This window comes from Pristiophorus japonicus, chromosome 2 (assembly GCF_044704955.1).
Source record: "Pristiophorus japonicus isolate sPriJap1 chromosome 2, sPriJap1.hap1, whole genome shotgun sequence".
In the NCBI taxonomy this organism is placed as follows: domain Eukaryota; kingdom Metazoa; phylum Chordata; class Chondrichthyes; family Pristiophoridae; genus Pristiophorus; species Pristiophorus japonicus.
In genome coordinates this window covers 24154272-24175275 of record NC_091978.1, presented here as the reverse complement: position 1 = coordinate 24175275, position 21004 = coordinate 24154272, and the positions used below count along the sequence as shown (strand labels likewise).

The 21004-nt window shown below is 45.9% G+C and overlaps 1 protein-coding gene across 1 annotated transcript; it reads left to right on the top strand.

The window, feature by feature from the left end:
• The first annotated feature begins 1228 nt into the window (after positions 1 to 1228).
• On the top strand, positions 1229 to 20448 carry LOC139229695 (fatty acid-binding protein 1, liver-like). The gene is made up of 4 exons (XM_070861227.1): positions 1229 to 1315; positions 7612 to 7784; positions 14295 to 14387; positions 20325 to 20448. Exons 1-4 carry the CDS (start codon positions 1249 to 1251, stop codon positions 20376 to 20378), a joined length of 387 nt encoding a protein of 128 aa, XP_070717328.1. The 5' UTR covers positions 1229 to 1248; the 3' UTR covers positions 20379 to 20448.
• The last annotated feature ends 556 nt before the right edge of the window (positions 20449 to 21004 follow it).

Here is a 21004-nt window from a genome sequence, read left to right as displayed (position 1 = left end):
GTAGCTGAGGCAAATGGCGGAGATCCATTTATGGGGAAGCTGCATAGGTACGTGAGGGAGAAAGGAATAGAAAGTTATGCTGATAGGGTGAGATGAAGAGGGGTGGAAGGAGGCTCATGTGGAGAAGAAATGCCTTCATAGAGCAGAATGGCCTGTTTTTGTGCTGTAAATACAATGTATTAAGAACACAAGAACATTAAGAAATAGGAGCAGGAGTCGACCATTTGGACCCTCAAGCTTGCTCCGCCATTCAATGAGATCATGGCTGATCTGAACATGGACTCAGCTCCACTTCCCTGCCTGCTTCCCATAATCCTTTAGTTATTCCCACTGACACCTGGGAGTCCCTGGCCCAAGACCGCCCTAAGTGGAGGAAGTGTATCCGAGACGGCGCTGAGCACCTTGAGTCTCATCGCCGAACGCATACAGAAATCAAGCGCAGACAGCGGAAAGAGCGTGCAAATCAGTCCCACCCACCCCTTCCCTCAACGACTATCTGCCTCACCTGTGACAGAGTCTGTGGTTCTCATATTGGACTGTTCAGCCACCAAAGAACTCACTTCAGGAGTGGAAGCAAGTCTTCCTCGATTCTGAGGGACTGCCTATGATGATGATGATGACTCCCTTATCACTCAAAAATTTGTCTATCTCCAACTTAAATATATTCAATGACCCAGCCTCCACAGCTCTCTGGGACAGAGAATTCCACAGATTTACAACCCTCTGAGAGAAGTAATTCCTTCTCATCTCAGTTTTAAATGGGCGGTCTCTCTTAAACTATGTCCCCTAGTTTTAGTTTCCCGTATGAGTGAAAATATCCTCTCTGCATCCACCTTGTCGAACCCCCCCTTTATCTTATAAGTTTCAATAATTAGTAGTTCTGTGTAAACCATTTCCCTCGGGGATCCGATGATCTACCGCCGGTGCTGGAACGGCAGCTGTGGAAATTCAGGGCTATGATCCTTCAGGAGAGTGTAACCAACTGGGCCAAGCTGATACGTCCTGCAGCTGTACTGCTGTATGAGTCAACACCTTCATGGCAGAAGATTGGGGAAAATGGAGCCAAGGGTGATAGTGCCTACAATGCTTCTTGCCACACCAGGGATGAGTCACTCACTCACATTGTGTAAGTGAGTTAATGATTCAACATTTTCATAATCCTGTCAAGGTAAAGAATCCCTATAAAGCAAAGCAGAATTCTGGAAATTAGTTGACCCTGCTGTGTTGCACAGAAAGAACTCCTCCACAATGGCCTTCAATGGGACCTATGAGCTGCAGACTCAGGAAAACTTTGTTCCATTTATGAAAGCTATTGGTAAGTGTATCCTTTCATTATCCAGTAATGGCTTGCAATGTTTAATGTGCTTCAAATCATGACCTGAAATTCTAAAATATTTGCTAGCAACTGGGATCAATTTCAGTCTGCTTAACAGGCAGTGATGCAAAGAAAGACTTTCATTTCTATGGCGCCTTTCACGACTACCGGACATCCCAAAGCGCTTTACAGCCAATTAAGTGCTTTTGAAGTGTCGTCACTTGTTGTAATGTGGGAAACGCGGCTGCAGATTTGCGCACAGCAAGCTCCCACAAACAGCAATGTGATAATGACCAGATCATCTGCTTTAGTGATGTTGGTTGAGGGATAAATATTGGCCGGGACACCAGGGATAACTCCCCTGCTCTTCTTCGAAATAGTGCCGTGGGATCTTTTACGTCCACCTGAGAGAGTGGACGGGGCTTCGGTTTAACGTCTCATCCAAACGACGGCACCTCCGACAGTGCAGCACTCCATCAGTACTACACTGGAGTGTCAGCCTAGACTTTTGTTTGTTTGAGTCTCCGGAGTGGGACTTGAACCCACAACCTTCTGGCTCAAGGGTGCTACCCACTGAGCCACAGCTGGCACTACGAAGCAAATGACTCTTTGCCAGGAGAGCTAAGCTGCTTGTTTTTAAACTGGTAAAATGGCATGCACCTGGGCTTGGCTGTTGCCATCTTGCAACAGATCGCTTTGGGTAACTTGGGTTTCCCTGCAGGGACAGAGTGGGGTAGATCTTTTGTCGGCGTGATGGTGTGAAGCGGGGGTTTGCGAGTCAGCATCCCGTTCTACATCTCTCCCGAGTTGAAGTCAACGCAAATAAATATCGGGAGATATACGAAACGGGCTGCCCACTCCCTGTCGCCTGTTTTGCACTCTCGCACAAAATCAAGATCTGCCCCCGTGCGCGATCCACAGAAGCATAGAAGCGTACGGCACAGAAGGAGGCCATTCAGCCCATCGTGTCTGTGCGTTGCTCTATATCGGGTAAACATAAATAGACCACTGTGCCGATTTCTCACTCACTCGGTTTGGGGACTCTGGCGATGGGCTTCCTCACGTCACGGGCACCGAGCTGGCCCAAAAAGCACTCGATGCAGTTTATCCACCTCGATCACTTCTCACTTTAGACTGTGCAAACATTTTTGTTAGAAATTTAGAGTCGTGTCTAATTCTGCCCTTTTGAGCATCGCTGATTATAATCGCTCAACCATTGGTGGCTGTGCCTTTAGCTGCCTGGGCCCTAAGCTCTGGAACTCCCTGTCTAAACCTCTCCACCTCACTTTCCTCTCTTTCCTCCTTCAAAACACTCGTTAAAACCTACCTCTTTTGACCAAGATTTTGGTTACCTGCGCTAATGTCTCCTTATGTGGCTCAGTGTCAAATGTTTTGTCTTATCACACTCCTGTGAAGTGCCTTGGAATGTTTTACTACATTAAAGGTGCTATTTAAATACAAGTTGTTGTTGTTATACAGTTTAATATATGAATTCTCCATTCTCTACTCATAGCCTGTCAAGCATATATTTACATAAACTTAATCAGCATGCTAACTGGCAATGACTGAACTTGATGAGGAGCAATTTATCTTAACCTCAACCGTTGAACTGAATTGCTTATTTTCATCACATTCCCTCAACCTTTTTAGTGGCCACTAGTGCATTGCTTTTAAAAACTTTGTTTAAATGGAACAACTAACAGTTGCCTATTTGTCTCAATAGTCACTATGTGCCTCCATTTTCTATTAAAATTCTAGTTAAAATAGCACAATTTCATGGCTTGTTCAACCAATTGGTCACCTTTAAGGTGAAGGAAGGTGACTGCTAATAAAGACAGTGACACGTTAAGAGGTCCAGTTTGAGGTACATCTTTGAACCGAGAAGGTCCTTAGATCAGAATATCCTGCTGTTATGGAGAGCCTCCCTCATCCAGACTTGTGACCTGTTGGGTTGCCAAGCTGGAGCGATAAAACTGAACGGAGCCAAAGTGCCACCTTCACTTCCGGGATCAGCCTATCAGTGGGCAGCCCTTGTCGTCTCTGAGTGATGACGGTTGTGGGTTCAAGCCCAGGTCCTGAGATGAGGGGGTTGTCATATGAAGAAAGGTTGAGCAGGTCGGGCCTATACTCATTGGAGTTTAGAAGAATGAGAGGTTATCTTATTGAAATGTATAAGATTCTGAGAGCGTTTGACTGGGTAGATGCAGAGAGGATGTTTCCCCTTGTGGGGGAATCTAGAGCTAGGGGGCGTAGCTTCAGAATAAGGGGTCGCCCATTTAGAACAGAAATGAGGAAGAATTTCTTCTCTTAGAGGGTCATGAATCTTTGGAATTCTCTATCCCAGGGAGCTGTGGAGGCTGGGTCAGTGAATGTATTTAAGGTGGAAATAGGCAGAACTTTGAGTGATAAGGGAGTAAAGGGTTATGGGGAGCTGGCAGGGAACTGAGTCTATGATCAGATCAGCCATGATCTTATTGAGTGGGATTTGCAGGCTCGAGGGTCTGTATGGCCTACTCCTGCTCCTATTTCTTATGCTCTTATGTTCTTATGTTCCAGAGGCTTGAGCTCGTAACCCAGGCTGACACATCGGTGCATGACTGCTCTGTTGGAGGTGCCGTCTTTCATTAACCCACGGCCCTGTCTGCCTTCAGAGGGATATTAAAAAATCCCATGGTGCTATTCGAAGAATAGCATTTATCCCTCAACCAACAGCACTTATTATTGCTGTTTGCGGGACCTTGCTACGTGCAAAATAGGTGCTGCTTCTCCCTACATTATTAAAGTGACTACACTTCAAAAGTACTTAATTGGTTGGAAACACTTTGGAATGTCCTGAGGTCATGGAGGGTGCTATATAAACGTAGTGATCTTTTTTCAGCTCAACATGTTTTTTGGTATTATGACTACCGCAATCATGGGTCGTAAACCTTTTGGAAATACTAGGGGTCCGAGGGTGTAGCAAGAAGGAGGAACTGAAGGAAATCCTTATTAGTCAGGAAATTGTGTTAGGGAAATTGATGGGATTGAAGGCCGATAAATCCCCAGGGCCTGATAGTCTGCATCCCAGAGTACTTAAGCAAGTGGTCCAAGAAATAGTGGATGCATTGGTGATCATTTTCCAACATTCTATTGACTCTGGATCAGTTCTTATGGACTGGAGGGTAGCTAATGTAACACCACTTTTTTAAAAAGGAGGGAGAGAGAACAGGGAATTATAGACTGGTTAGCCTGACATCAGTGGTGGGGAAAATGTTGGAATCAATTACTAAAGATGAAATAGCAGAGCACTTCAATTATTAAAGATGAAATAGCAGAGCATTTGGAAAGCAGTGACAGGATCAGTCCAAGTCAGCATGGATTTCTGAAAGGGAAATCATGCTTGACAAATTTTCTAGAATTTTTTGAGGATGTAACTAGTAGAGTGGACAAGGGAGAACCAGTGGATGTGATGTATTTGGACTTTCAAAAGGCTTTTGACAAGGTCCCACACAAGAGATTAGTGTGCAAAATTACAGCACATGATATTGGGGGTAATGTGTTGACGTGGGTAGAGAACTGGTTGGCAGACAGGAAGCAGAGAGTCAGAATAAACGGGTTCTTTTCAGAATGGCAGGCCAGTGGGGTGCCGCAGGGTTCAGCGCTGGGACCCCAGCTATTTACAATATACATCAATGATTTAGATGAAGGAAATGAATGTAATATCTCCAAGTTTGCAGATGATACTAAGGGTGGCGGTGTGAGCTGTGAGAAGGATACTAAAAGGTTGCAGGGTGGCTTGGACAGGTTAGGTGAGTGGGCAAATGCATGGCAGATGCAGTATAATGTGAATAAATAAGAGGTTATCCACTTTGGTGGCAAAAACACGAAGGCAGAATATTATCTGAATGGCGGAAGATTAGGAAAAGGGGAGGTGCAACGAGACCTGGGTGCCATGGTACATCAGTCATTGAAGGTTGGCATGCAGGTACAGCAGGCGATGAAGAAGGCAAGTGGCATGTTGGCCTTCATAGCTAGAGGATTTGAGTATAGGAATAGGGAGGTCTTACTGCATTTGTACAGAGCCTTGGTGAAGCCACACCTGGAATATTGTGCTCAGTTTTGGTCTCCTAATCTGAGGAAGGACATTCTTGCTATTGAGAGAGTACAGCGAAGGTTCACCAGATTGATTCCCGGGATGGCAGGACTGACATATGAGGAGAGACTGGATCAACTGAGCTTGTATCCACTGGAGTTTAGAAGAATGAAAGGGGATCTCATAGAAACATATAAAATTCTGACAGGATTGGACAGGTTAGAGGCAGAAAGAATGTTCCCATTACTGAGGAGTTCCAGAACCAGGGGTCACAGTCTAAGAATAAGGGGTAAGCCATTTAGGACCGAGATGAGGAGAAACCTCTTCACTCAGAGAATGGTTAACCTGTGCAATTCTCTACTGCAGAAAGTTGTTGAGACCAGTTCGTTAGATATATTCAAAAGGGAGTTAGATATGGCCCTTATGACCAAAGGGATCAAGAGGTATGGAGAGAAAGCAGGAAGGGGGTACTGAAGTTTCATGTTCAGCCATGAACTCATTGAATGGCGGTGCAGGCTAGAAGGGCTGAATGGCCTGCTCCTGCACCTATTTTCTATGTTTCTATGTTTCTATGAAAGCAGGAAAGGGGTACTGAGGTTGAATGATCAGCCATGATCTTATTGAATGGCGGTGCAAGGCTCTAAGGGCCAAATGGCCTGCTCCTGCACCTAATTTCTATTTTTCTATGTTTCTAAAACAGGAGGATAAATTCTAAAGAAAAAATTAACGAGAAAACATATGAGACAATTTCTAGAAGCACTGAAGAACGTGAGCTCGTGGTTTCATATTGTGCATCGCAATATTGTGTATATGTGATCATTTTCTCCGCTTTATAGGAACAAGGGAATTGATTGCCGGTAACATGAAACATTTAACAGGGACATTTTCTTAGTACCTGATCACATCTCTCAGGAACATCCGCACACCATGAATTACCTCGAAAGGCATTAAATGATGTGGTTGAATGTGGCAGCCATTTTGTGCAGTGTTGTCCCACAAACAGTGATGAGATCAGCAGGCAATTCGTCTGTTTCTGGCTTCATTGAGAGAAAAAGAAAAAAATACTTGCATTTATAGAGCGCCTTTCATGACCACCGGACGTCTCAAAGCACTTCGCAGCCAATGAAGTACTTTTGGAGTGTAGTCACTGTTGTAATGTGGGAAATGCGGCAGCCAATTTGTGCACAGCAAACTCCCACACACAGCAACGTGATAATGATGATATAATCCGTTTTTTTGTTGTGTTGATTGAGGGATAAATATTGGCCAGGACACCAAGGATAACTCCCCTGCTCTTCTTCAAAATGGATCTTTTACATCCACCTGAGGGGGCATTCAGGGCCTCGGTTTAACGTCTTATCCCAAAGACGGCAAATAGAACTCCAGGAGAACTACCTGCTCTGTTTTGAATAAGACTGTGCAATCTTGGATGTCCATCTGAAGCACTAGAACAGGCAGATGGTCCCTTGACTTAACATCTCATTTGAAGGACGGCAACTCCTACAATGCAGGACCCTCAATGTCACACTGGAGTGTCAACCTAGACTATGAGCTCAAGGCCTGGAAGGGAGCTGGGAAGATCTATCTTCCTCAGAAAATCAGGGAATTGAATTCCATGTAACATTAAACATTTGGATTTAACAATTGCCCAACTAAATTAGTGACAGTTACAATGGCTAGGCTGGTCCATGTTTGCAAGTGGCTACCTATATATTCTAAGCCAAAAATAGATTCTAAACTGCAAGTCATGTTTACAAACTAGGATCGAAAGGTTTACTCAAAGTACCAGCCTGTTTTATCACACTGGAAACAGTGTGAAAGGTGAGGCACGGATAATTCTAGACTATTCTTTACTGCGTTTGTCTCCAAGATTCTTACTCTTAAGTGTCAGGGTAGAATCAAATCTTGAACTCATTTTGCTGCTTTTGTTCAGCCCCTTTTCAGTTCTTCTTCCACACCCTTTCATAAGAACGTAAGAAATAGGAGCAGGAGTTGGCCATTTGGCCCCTCGAGCCTGCTCCGCCATTCAATAAGATCTCTCAATGAAGCCAGAAACAGACGAATATGGTCTGATTGGCCTCAACTCCACTTCCCTGCCCCGCTCCCCATAACCCTTTACTCCCTTATCGTTCATCTTACCCACTGTGAAAGCTTTGGCTATTTAAACGTGTCACTTCCTGGCAATAATCCTGCTGATTAAAGTCTTTCTTTGTACAATTTCTAGGACTCGCAGATGATTTGATTGAAAAAGGGAAGGACTTGAAGAGTGTTTCTGAAATTGTCCAAACTGGCGACCACTTCAAGGTCACTGTCACAACGGGCAGCAAAGTGCTTGTAAACGAGTTTACAATTGGACAGGAGACAGAAGTAGAATCTCCCGCCGGAGATAAGATTAAGGTAACCCTTGACCCTTGCCTCCATTCAAATATTAAGGGAGTACATTCATCTGAAGCGACTCATTGTTAGCTGACTTTCACTGTGCAATTCTGAGAATTAATTTCACGTGTATTCTCAATAAAAGGCTCAAACAGGGATGATGAAATTATAGAATCAAACAGCACAATGGGAGGCCATTCAGCCCATCGTGTCTGTGCCGGCTCTTTGAAAGAGCTTTCCAGTTAGTCCCACTCCCCTGCTCTGTCCCCGTCACACTTCAAACGTTTCTATTTCAAGAATATATCCAATTCCCTTTGTGTTACTTGTAATCCTAATGCGTGAGCGTTTTTACAGATTTTCATAACTTGGATATGATGTGACAAAGTGAGGCTTACATTTACAATTATAACGATAATATCGGAATTCGAGTATACAATGGCTTGATAGGTGAGGACATGTTTGCTTCTATGAATCACTTGGTAACTTTATATCAGAAAGCAAAACCAAAGTGCAATCAAACCCTGATTAGCTGCCAGGATGTAGGAGTGCCTCTCCGTGGGGCTAATGCAAATGGTCAGATAGTCAGGAACCCTGCGCTTATCCATTTTCAAGCTGGCGATTTGCTTCAGTGATGGCAGCCATTCAGTTGTACCAAACTGCTGCTGGAGCGGTTCGAGAAGGCGGCTCACGACCACCTTCTCAAGGGCAATTAGGGAATGGGCTGGTCACTTGGCTCACTGGGCAGATCCATCTCCCCGTGATCCCTTGGACTTTAAAGCTTGGGTTCGACAGAAATACCCTCGCAGACAGCAGAAAATGCAGCTAACAACAATTCGGGTGATTGAGGCTCCTCTGCAAAGCTGGACCTTGCCGCATCAGATATACTGCAATTTCAAACTAACACGTTTATATTCCTGAGATGAAGGGGGTTGTCTTATGAGGAAAGGTTGAGCAGGTTGGACCCATACTCATTGGAGTTTAGAAGAATGAGAGGTGATCTTAGTGAAACGTTTAAGATTCTGAGGGGACTTGACAGGGGAGAGGCAGAGAGGATGTTTCCCCCCATGGGGGAATCTAGAACTAAGAGACATAGTTTCAGAATAAGGGGTCACCAATTTAAAACGGAGATGAGGAGGAATGTTTCTCGAAAAGGGTCATGAATCTTTGGAATTCTCTACCCCAGAGAGCAGTGGAGAATGGTCATTGAATGTATTTAACGTGGAGATAGACAGATTTTTGAATGATAAGGGAGTGAAGGGTATGGGGAGTAACATAGAAACAGAGAAACATAGAAAATAGGTGCAGGAGTAGGCCATCCGGCCCTTCGAGCCTGCACCACCATTCAATAAGATCATGGCTGATCATTCACCTCAGTACCCCTTTCCTGCTTTCTCTCCATACCCCTTGATCCCTTTAGCTGTAAGGGCCATATCTAACTCCCTCTTGAATATATCCAATGAACTGGCATCAACAAGTCTCTGTGGTAGAGAATTCCACAGGTTAACAACTCTCTGAGTGAAGAAGTTTCTCCTCATCTCAGTCCTAAATGGCTAACCCCTTATCCTTAGACTGTGTCCGCTGGTTCTGGACTTCCCCAACATCGGGAACATTCTTCCTGCATCTAACCTGTCCAGTCCCGTCAGAATTTTATATGTTTCTATGAGATCCCCTCTCATCCTTCTAAACTCCAGTGAATACAGGCCCAGTCGATCCAGTCTCTCCTCATATGTCAGTCCTGCCATCCCGGGAATCAGTCTGGTGAACCTTCGCTGCACTCCCTCAATAGCAAGAACGTCCTTCCTCAGATTAGGAGACCAAAACTGTACACAATATTCCAGATGGGGCCTCACCAAGGCCCTGTACAACTGCAGTAAGACTTCCCTGCTCCTATACTCAAATCCCCTAGCTATGAAGGCCAACATACCATTTGCCTTCTTTACCGCCTGCTGTACCTAGAAACATAGAAACATAGAAAATAGATGCAGGAGTAGGCCATTCGGCCCTTCGAGCCTGCACCGCCATTCAATAAGATCATGGCTGATCATTCCTTCAGTACCCCTTTCCTGCTTTCTCTCCATACCCCTTGATCCCCTTAACCGTAAGGGCCATATCTATCTCCCTCTTGAATATATCCAATGAACTGGCATCAACAACTCTCTGCGGCAGGGAATTCCACAGGTTAACAACTCTGTGAGTGAAGAAGTTTCTCCTCATCTCAGTCCTAAACGGCCTGCCCCTTATCCTAAGACTGTGTCCCCTGGTTCTGGACTTCCCCAACATCGGAAAATTCTTCCCGCATCTAGCCTGTCAAGTCCAGTCAGAATCTTTTATGTTTCTATGAGATGCCCTCTCATCCTTCTAAACTCCAGTGAATAAAGGCCCAGTTGATCCAATCTCTTCTCATATGTCATTCCAGCCATCCCTGGAATCAGTCTGGTGAACCTTCGCTGCATTCCCTCAATAGCCAGAATGTCCTTCTTCAGATTAGGAGACCAAAACTGAACACAATATTACAGGTGGGGCCTCACCAAGGCCCTGTACAACTGCAGCAAGACTTCCCTGCTCCAACACTCAAATCCCCTTGCTATGAAGGCCAACATACCATTTGCCTTCTTCACCGCCTGCTGTACCTGCATGCCAACTTTCAATGACTGATGAATCATGACACCCAGGTCTCGCTGCACCTCCCCTTTTCCTAATTTTCCGGCATTCAGATAATATTCTGCCTTCGAGTTTTTGCCCCCAAAGTGGATAACCTCATATTTATCCACATTATACTGCATCTGCCATGTATTTGCCCACTCGCCTAACCTGTCCAAGTCACCCTGCTGCCTCTTAGTGTCCTCCTCACAGATCACATTACCACCAAGTTTAGTGTCATCTGCAAACTTGGAGATATTACACTCAATTCCATCATCTAAATCATTGATGTATATTGTAAAGGGCTGGGGTCCCAGCACTGAGCCCTGCGGCACCCCACTAGTCACTGCCTGCCATTCTTAATTCCGACTCTCTGTTTCCTGTCTGCTAACCAGTTCTCTATCCATGTCAGTACATTACCCCCAATACCATGTGCTTTGATTTTGCACACCAATCTCTTGTGTGGGACCTTGTCAAAAGCCTTTTGAAAGTCCAAATACACCACATCCACTGGTTCTCCCCTGTCCACTCTACTAGTTACATCCTCAAAAAATTCCAGAAGATTTGTCAAGCATGATTTCTCCTTTATAAATCCATGCTGACTTGGACCAATCCTATCACTGCTTTCCAAATGCGCTAGAATTTCATCCTTAATGATTGATTTCAACATTTTCCCCACTACTGATGTCAGGCTAACCGGTCTATAATTGCTCGTTTTCTCTCTCCCTCCTTTTTTAAAAAGTGGTGTTTTATTAGCAACCCTCCAGTCCATAGGAACTGATCCAGAGTCGATAGACTGTTGGAAAATGATCACCAATGCATCCACTATTTCTAGGACCACTTCCTTAAGTACTCTGGGATGCAGACTATCAGGCACTGGGGATTTATTGGCCTTCAATCCCGTCAATTTCCCTCACACAATTTCCCGCGTAATAAGGATATCCTTCAGTTCCTCCTTCTCGCTAGATCCTCGGTCCCCGAGTACATCCGGAAGGTTATTTGTGTCTTCCTTTGGGAAGATAGAAGCAAAGTACTTGTTCAATTGGTCTGCCATTTCTTTGTTCCCCATTATATATTCACCCGAATCCGACTGCAAGGGACCTATGTTTGTCTTCACTAACCTTTTTCTCTTCACATATCTATAGAAGATTTTGCAGTCATTTTTTTATGTTTCTGGCAAGCTTCCTCTCGTACTCTATTTTCCCCCTCTTAATTAAACCCTTTGTCCTCCTCTGCTGTATTCTAAATTTCTCCCAGTCCTCCGGCTTGCTACTTTTTCTGGCTAATTTGTATGCCTCATCCTTGGATTTAACACTATCCTTAATTTCCCTTGTTAGCCATGGTTGAGCTACCTTTCCCGTTTTATTTTTGCTCCAGACAGAGATGTACAATTGTTGAAGTTCGTCCATATGATCTTTAAAGATTTGCCATTGCCTATCCACCATCAACCCTTTAAGGATCATTTGCCAGTCTAATCTAGCCAATTGGCATCTCATATCATCAAAGTTACCTTTCCTTAAGTTCAGGACCCTAGTTTCTGAATTAACTTTGTCACTCTCCATCTTAATAAAGAATTCTACCATATAATGGTCACTCTTCCCCAACGGACCTCGCACAACAAGTTTGCTAATTAGTCCCTTCTCATTACACAACACCCAGTCTAGGATGGCCAGCTCACTGGTTGGTTCCTCGACATATTGGTCCACAAAACCATCCCTAATACACTCCAGGAAATCCTCCTCCACCGCATTGCTACCAGTTATGTTGGCCCAATCAATATGTAGAAAAAGGCGCCCATGATTACTGCTGTACCTTTATTGCACACATTCCTTATTTTTTGTTTGATGCTGTCCCCAACCTCACTACTACTATTTGGTGGCCTGTACACAACTCCCACGAGCGTTTTCTGCCCTTTGGTATTCCATAGCTCCACCCATACCGATTCCACATCATCCAGGCTAATACCCTTCCTTACTATTGCATTAATTTCCTCTTTAACCAGCAACGCCACCCCGCCACCTTTTCCTTTCAGTCTATCCTTCCTAAATGCCGAATACCCCTGGATGTTGAGTTCCCAGCCTTGGTCACCTTGGAGCCATGTCTCCGTGATGGCAATCACATCGTATCCGTTAACTGCTATCTGCGCAGTTAATTCGTCCACCTTATTCCGAATACTTCTCGCATTGAGGCACAGAGCCTTCAGGCTTGTATTTTTAACACACTTTGACCCTTTAGAATTCTGCTGTAAAGTGGCCCTTTTTGTTTTTTGCCTTGGGTTTCTCTGTCCTCCACTTTTACTATTCTCCTTTCTATCTTTTGCTTCTGTCCCCATTTTATTCCCCTCTGTCTCCCTGCAAAGGTTCCCATCCACCTGCCATATTAGTTTAACTCCTCCCCAACAGCACTAGCAAACACTCCCCCTAGAACATTGGTTCCGGTCCTGCCCAGGTGCAGACCGTCCGGTTTGTACTGGTCCTACCTCCCCAGAACTGGTTCCAATGTCCCAAGAATTTGAATCCCTCCCTTCAAGCCACGTATTCATCTGAACTATCCTGCGATTCCTATTCTGACCAGCACGTGGCACTGGTAGCAATCCTGAGATTACTACTTTTGAGGTCCTACTTTTTAATTTAGCTCCTAGCTCCCTAAATTCGTCTCTTAGGACCTCATCCTGTTTTTTTACCTATATCGTTGGTACCTATATGTACCACGATAACTAGCTGTTCACCCTCCTTTTTTAGAATGTCCTGCACTCGCTCCGAGACACCCTTGACCCTTGCACCAGGGACGCAACATACCATCCTTGGAGTCTCGGTTGTGGCCGCAGAAATGTCTATCTATTCCCCTTACAATTGAATCCCCTATCACTATCACTCTCCCACTCTTTTTCCTGCCCTCCTGTGCAGCAGAGCCACCCACAGCGCCATGGACTTGGCTGCTGCTGCTCTCCCCTGATGAGTCATCTCCCTCAACAGTACCCAAAGCGGTGTATCTGTTTTGCAGGGGGATGACCGCAGGGGACCCCTGCACTACCTTCCTTGCACTGCTCTTCCTGTTGATCTTCCATTCCCTATCTGGCGGTGTACCCTTTTCCTGCGGAAAGACCAACTCGCTAAACGTGCTATTCATGTCATTCTCAGCATCGTGGATGCTCCAGAGTGCATCCACCCGCAGCTCCAGTGCCGCAATGCGGTCCGTTAGGAGCTGCAGCTGGATACACTTCCCACACACGTAGTCGTCAGGGACACCGGAGGCGTCCTTGACTTCCCACATAGTACAGGAGGAGCATAACACGTGCCCGAGTTCTCCTGCCATGACTTAACCCCTAGATTAACTTAATTTGGCAACAGCAATGCTAAATGTTACTTACTGAAGTAGAAAAGAAAAAGAAAAACTACTTACCAATCACCAGCCAATCACTTACCCCCTTGGCTGTGACGTCACCTTTCAATTTCTTTCTACTTCTTTTTTGCCTTGTCTCCCTGCTGCAGCTGCACCGGCTGGGCCTTTCTTGGCCTCACTCACGCTGCTCCCGCCTCTCACTGACTGCCGCCAGCTCAGGAACTCCCACTGGGCCTTTCTTGGCCTCACTCACGCTGCTCCCGCCTCTCACTGACTGCCGCCAGCTCAGGAACTCCCGCTGGGCCTTTATAGGCCTCACTCACACTGCTCCCGCCTCTCGCTTACTGCCGCCGCCTCAGGAACTCCCACTGAGTAGGCAGGGAAGTGGAGTTGAGGCCAAGACCATAGCAGCCATGATCTTATTGAATGGTGGGGCAGGCTTGAGGGGCCAAATGTCCTAGTCCTGTTCCTATTTCTTATGTTCTCATGACATCAGCTGGACGCATTTGAAGACTTCTATTTAAATTGCCTTATGTCTACATTATCTAGGCCATTGTCCACCTTGAAGGAAACAATAAACTGGTTGTCAAGCTGCAAAGTATTTCCTCAGTTACAGAGATCACTGGAGACCAACTGGTTCATGTAAGTTACCATTAATTCTGTTTTGGGGTTTCTTGGGCTGTTCGGTTTGGGATTGAACCTCTAAGCCAGTCATAAGCAGCTGAAGGCATGGGGCACCTTTCATTGGCTGACTGTGGCGTTAATGTGCATAATATGATGGGACGACAGGATTATGATTGGACTTCAACATCAAGGCCGTGATTTTAATTTGGAGGCGGGTAGGGAGCAGGGATGCTGCAATGCGGTGGGGAAACCTGGGAGAATGGGTTTCCCGCAGGCTCTGCCGAATTTAACAGGAGGGCCTGAGTAACATGTTGGCTCCCTGTTTCCTGCCTGCAGCCAGCCAGATGGAGCAGCTGCCTGGCTGTTGGGTGGATGGGCCTGCAGCACCAGGGAGCGCGAGGTCAGAATGCCGGAGGGGGAATTGGAAAGTCGGAGGAGGCTGGAAGGGGAATCAGAGGATCGGGGGAGGGGGGGGGGGCGGGGGTAATCGTAGGCCAGAAGGGGGGTGATCAGAGGCCGGTGGGGTCGGAGGCCGGGTGGGGGGGAGGATGGAAGGCTGGAATGGGGATCAAAGATCGGAGGCCTCATGGGAGGGGGAGGTCGAGGGAAATTGGAAGGTCCAGGGGGGGAGGGGGGGTCCGATCACGGGGGGTTGGTGAATCAGGAACGCTGGATCCAGGAGATGATTGTAAAGGCACGTACCTCCTGGATCCAGCAGTCCTCGCCTTCCATTAGCTTGCGGGTTCCCTGAGGTCGGAGAAACATGGCTGCCCAGCGGCAAATTAAAAATAAAAACAGAAAACGCTGGAAATCTCAGCTGGCCAGGCAGCCTCTGTGGAGAGAGAAACAGAGTTAACGTTTCAGGTTTGTGACCCTTCATCAGAACTGGAAAAATTCAAGATGTAACAGATTCTTAAGGAAGTGCAAGGGGGCATCGAAAGGGAGAGAGGGAGGAAAAAACAAAAGGGAAGGTCTTTGATAGGGTGGAAGGCAGGAGAGATTAGAGAGACAAAAGGGATGATGGGTCGACTTGAGGTGGTAATGGCACAAGTTAGGAAACTAAAGATGAGTCTCGATCGGGGGTAAATGGTGGAATCATCACCAGCTGCCATGGGACAGAGAAAGAGAAAAGAAAAGGGGGTGGCTATAAATAAAGGGAGGAAAGGGTTAATAAAAATATGGGCAGAGGTTCTGGTCTGAAAAATGTAAAATGGTGGATCACCTTGGGGCACACAGCCTCATTATAATATTTAAATTTCCAACCCGCCTCCAGGGATCGGGCAGGCTGCCCCACCCCCCCACCCCCGCCCCCCCGCCACACCTCCATTAAAACCTGAAGTGAAGTGAACAGATTGGAGGCGGGTTGGGGAGTCAGGATTCAGATTTATAACTATTTAACCTTCCACCTGACCCCAAGCAATGCCGTTAAAATTCCCTCCCACATGTCCATCACCTTCCAGCACCAATCAGCACCTAAGCCAAGCGGACTCGAAAGGTCCCAGGTTCAGTGCCTCACTTAAGGAAGGGGAGGAGAAATTGGCTGGGGTTTCTATTCCTGGCCGCTGTCCAACAATCCCTGCCTCCAGCGGGTGGCAGCGGACAGCATCAGGCTCGGGAAAGATGCTCGCCTGGATCTAGGAGCTCGCTGACACTCACTGTCGAGGCTCACACATCAGTAATGACCAGAGCTTTCCCATAGTCCATGGAAAGACACTCCACCCTTCAGGAGAACAGAGAAAGAAAAATAATCCTCATGTGCCCAATTTGCATGTAAGAAACCAGAGGGGGGAAAAAAGGGTGAAAATTGGACCACATTGGAGCTAGGGTGCTGCCCAGGTGCCTGTGGCACCCGCCTGAAACAGATATTAGAAAGAAATACTTGTATTTATATAGCGTTTTTCACGACCACCGGACATCTCAAAGTGCTTTACAGCCAGTTAAGTACTTCTTGAAGTGTTGTCGCTGTTGTAATGTGAGAAATGCGGCAGCCAATTTGTGCATAGCAAGCTGCCACAAACAGCAATGTGATAATGACCAGATAATCTGTTTTTTTGTTCTGTTGATTGAGGGATAAATATTGGCCAGGGCACCGGGGATAACTCCCCTATTCTTTTTCAAAATCGTGCCAAGGGATCTTTTACATCCACTTGAGAGGGCAGACGGGGCCTCAGTTTAACATCTCATCTGAGATGACGGCACCTCCAACAGTGCAGCGCTCCCCTGGAGCATTAGCCTAGATTTGTTTTGTGTTAAAGTCCCTGGAGTGGGATTTGAACCCACAACCTTCTGACCCAGCAGGTGACTGTGCTACCCACTGAGTCACAGCACACACCAGGCCCTTTATGTAAATAAATGAGCAGCCTAATGCCTGCTTCAGGACCCACGCACTAAATTGGTGAGCAATGAATGGATCAGGCTCCGGGCCTGCTTGATCCGGATTCTTCAGCAGTTGCTGCGGTCTAGGAGGAACAGGAGCACCGGGGATAGCCAGGAGGAACAGGAGCACTCCTGCCAGTTCTGCAGCATTGCTGAGGTCCGCTGCCAGTCCGTGCTCAGCTCCCCATGTCATCCTTCCCCCATTCGCCCACCCCCGTACCCCTGCTTCCCTACTGGGACTTACCACACAGGCCAAGGAAGGTGGCTCAAAATTTAAATGCTAGCAAAGGGCCATAACCAATTCACCCCCAAAATGTCTCAGGTGTTATCTTTGCTGTGATTTAAAAAGCAGTATTGACCAGTGTCAGCTGTGGCTCAGTGGGTAGTACATTGGCCTCCTGACTTAGAAAGTTGTGGGTTCAAGTCCTACTCCAGGAACACATAAATCTGGGCTAACACATCAGTGCTATGCTGAGGGAGTGCTACATTGTTGAAGGTGCTGTCTGTTGGATGAGATGTTAAACTGAGGCCCTGCCTGCCCTCTCAAGTGGATGTGAAAGAGCCACTGGCATTATTTCAAAGAAGAGCAGGGGAGTTATTCCTGGCCAATGTTTATCCCTCAATCAACATCACTAAAACAGATTATCTGATCATTATCACATTGCTGTTTGTGGGAGTTTGCTTGTGCACAAATTGGCTGCTGTGTTTCCTGCATTGCAACAGTGACTACACTCCAAAAGTACTTCATTGGCTGTAAAGCACTCTTGGATGTCTGGTGATCATGAAAGGCGCTATATAAATAAAAGTCTTTCTTTCTTTCAGTAAAATATGAAACATGCATTAGTTCTGGTACAGTTTTTGTTTAGATCCTCTAAGTTGAGTCTACCTCTCCCACCATTCAATGATGCAACGTTTCTAAACAATTTAGAATGCTATCATATTAGTGCTAGATAATAAACTGTTAGAATAGTATTTGTGCTAAATCTTGTTACCTGACTGTACAATCCCTGTCTAGTTAATAGGTTCGAACTCTAAATATGCAATAATAGTAAAAAAAAAATTTACGTCAAACTTCAACAGATTAGCTTGAAATTCCTTCATCCACTATTTTATCAGAGGGGTTAACCAAAATGGGCTGAAGTGTTTGTTACAACAAGAGCCACAGGATCGTCATACAAACCCACTCCTGCATTTGTTACTATTACTGCACACTGCAAATTCAGCTTTGTAATGGCATCTGAGATGTGTTGTGTTTGTATAAATTCGCTTACCAAACTTTTACTATCCAAAGGGAGCCTTAAATGGACACCACACAAGTATATCTTGAAATAAAAGAAAGAAAGGAATTGCTTTTTTAGCACCTTACAGCCAATACATTTTTTTTGGCGTGTAGTCACTGTTGTAATGTAGAAAACCCGGCAGCCAACTTGCGCACAGCAAGCTCCCACAAACAGTCAATGTGATAATGACCAGATCATCTGGGTTTTAGAGATGTTGGTTAATCAGAAAATCTGTTTTGTGTTGGTTGAGGGATATATATTGGCTGGAAATCCCCTCCCCTGCTCTTCGAAATACTGTCATGAGATATTTTATGTCCAGCTGAGAGGGCAAACGGGACCTTAGATTAACGGTTCATTTAAAAGACAGCACCTCTGACAGTGCAGCACTCCCTCAGCACTGCACTGGGAGTGCCAGTCCAGATTTTTGTGCTCAAGTTCTTGGAGTGGGACTTTTGAACCCACAACTTTCTGTCTTAATGGCGAGGGTGCTACCCACTGAGCCACAGCTGACATCACCCAATGGTTTTAAAAGTATCAATAGGATTATCTAAAGCCATTAAAAATAACTCTGTTGTGTCTAAAAAATAAATACTTGCATTATAACAGCACTTTATCAACTCTCTCATACAATGGAGACCTTGAAACAGTGACTGTTATGTAGGCATGCACAGTTGTCAATTTGTACACAATAAATTCTCACAAACACCAGCTACTCAAGGGCTAAACTTTCCACTTTGCTGGCTATCTCCCAAAAAATGGGCGATGTTCCAGCCTTGGCGATGTGTCAGCCTTACTGATCGCTGGCACATCACCCATTTTTTGGTTCGCGATTTTCGCCTCAGCGATAGCCCAGCAATGTTAAATGGGCGAAGCGATAGGCCAGCAATGTTACATGGGCCCAGCGATAGGCCAGCAATGTTACATGGTCCCAGCGATAGGCCAGCAATGTTACATGGGCCCAGCGATAGGCCAGCAATGTTACATGGGCCCAGCGATAGGCCAGCAATGTTACATGGGCCCAGCGATAGGCCAGCAATGTTACATGGGCCCAGCGATAGCCCAGCAATGTTAAATGGGCGAAGCGATAGGCCAGCAATGTTACATGGGCCCAGCGATAGGCCAGCAATGTTACATGGGCCCAGCGATAGGCCAGCAATGTTACATGGGCCCAGCGATAGGCCAGCAATGTTACATGGGCCCAGCGATAGGCCAGCAATGTTACATGGGCCCAGCGATAGGCCAGCAATGTTACATGGGCCCAGCAATAGGCCAGCAATGTTACATGGGCCCAGCGATAGCCCAGCAATGTTAAATGGGCGAAGCGATAGGCCAGCAATGTTACATGGGCCCAGCGATAGGCCAGCTATGTTACATGGTCCCAGCGATAGGCCAGCTATGTTACATGGGCCCAGCGATAGGCCAGCAATGTTACATGGGCCCAGCGATAGGCCAGCTATGTTACATGGGCCCAGCGATAGGCCAGCTATGTGGAAGGCAAAAGTTTTTGGTGGCGTTGGCTGAGAAAGCGATGGTTTTCCTTGAATACTCCTTCAGAATCTTTAACGTCCATCTGAAATAACAAGGAACAGGCAGACTGAAGCTCAGTCAGTTTAATATCTCAACTGCAGTACAGCATCTCCTACAATGCAACAACAATAAATTGTATTTATATAGCACCTTTAATGTAGTGAAATGTCCCAAGGCGCTTCACAGGAGTATTACAAGATAAAAAATTTGACACTGAGCCACGTAAGTAGAAATTAGCACAGGTGAGCAAAAGCTTGGTAAAAGAGGGAGGTTTTAAGAGCATCTTGAAGGAGGAAAGATTGTTGGAGAGGTTTAGGCCAGGAGTTCCACAGCTTGGGGCCTAGGCAGCAGAAGGCATGGCCACCAATGGTTGAGCAATTATAATCAAGGATGCTCAAGGGGGCAGAATTAGAGGATCACAGACATTTCGGGGGGCTGGGGGGTTGGAGGAGATTACAGAGATAGGGAGGGGCAAGGCCATGGAGGGATTTGAAAATAAGGATGAGAATTGTGAAATTGAGACGTTTCTTAACCGGGAACCAATGTAAGTCAGCGAGCAGCTGAGGCAAGGGCGGAGACGGGCGGCGATGTTATGATGTTACAATGCAGCACTCATGAAGCACTGCGCTGAAGTGTCAGAGTGGGACTTGCGCTCAAGAACACTGACTCATCGTGAAGTCTACTATCAACCAAGCAAAACTGGAAGCAAACTCGTAGTTGTACAGTGTCCCTTGATAAATGAAATGCATTACATTTTATCTTCTCATTTCAGACCATGACTAGCGGAGACATTGCCTACAAGAGGATCAGCAAGAGAATTAGTTGAAACCATTGCAGAATACCTTGCGTAGCTAATTGTGTAACATCGTATTATATTAAAATAAAACCTCTTCTAATGTCCAATAACTTGTTGTCTGAATTTTGTTTATCTCTTCATTGACAGTTATTGGCCCTCAATTTGCAGTTGGAGGCTTCCCGCGGGGAAATGCCGCCAATCCGTAAATAAAATGGCGGTTAACCATGCAGCAGTCTGTGAGCACCTTTTGCCAAAGAGTAGGTTCCCAATAGGATCCTTGGGCCAAAATTTGCCCTGGAGTTGCTCTGTTTTTTTTTGAAGCAACTTGATTTTTCTGGAGTGTCTTAAAAATCCCCATTCTGCATTCAATTTGCCCCAGTGTAAGTGACTTAGTTAGGATTTTTTTTAGTTTAGTTTTTTTTTCAAAAGAGGTCAATACCAGCCACCTACGCCTGTTTTGACCATTTAAGCCAGTTTGGACAGCTAATAATTGCTCCAAACTAACTTAGGCCAGCATATGTGGCCACTTGTGGCCGCACAGAACACACTTGCGGAGAGTTAAGAAATCAGCGCAGGTATGGGGTGGAGGGAGGAAGCACAGAAGACCTTGCAAACCACTAAACACTTTCTCAACAACATTTATGAAGCATAAAAAC

Bases quoted from the DNA above. Each gene is read 5' to 3' on its own strand.
- LOC139229695 (XM_070861227.1), top strand. From the start codon at position 1,249: ATGGCCTTCAATGGGACCTATGAGCTGCAGACTCAGGAAAACTTTGTT. The intron at 1,316-7,611 runs GTAAGTGTATCC...TACAATTTCTAG, and splicing joins TCCATTTATGAAAGCTATTG to GACTCGCAGATGATTTGATT. The intron at 14,388-20,324 runs GTAAGTTACCAT...TTCTCATTTCAG, and splicing joins CTGGAGACCAACTGGTTCAT to ACCATGACTAGCGGAGACAT.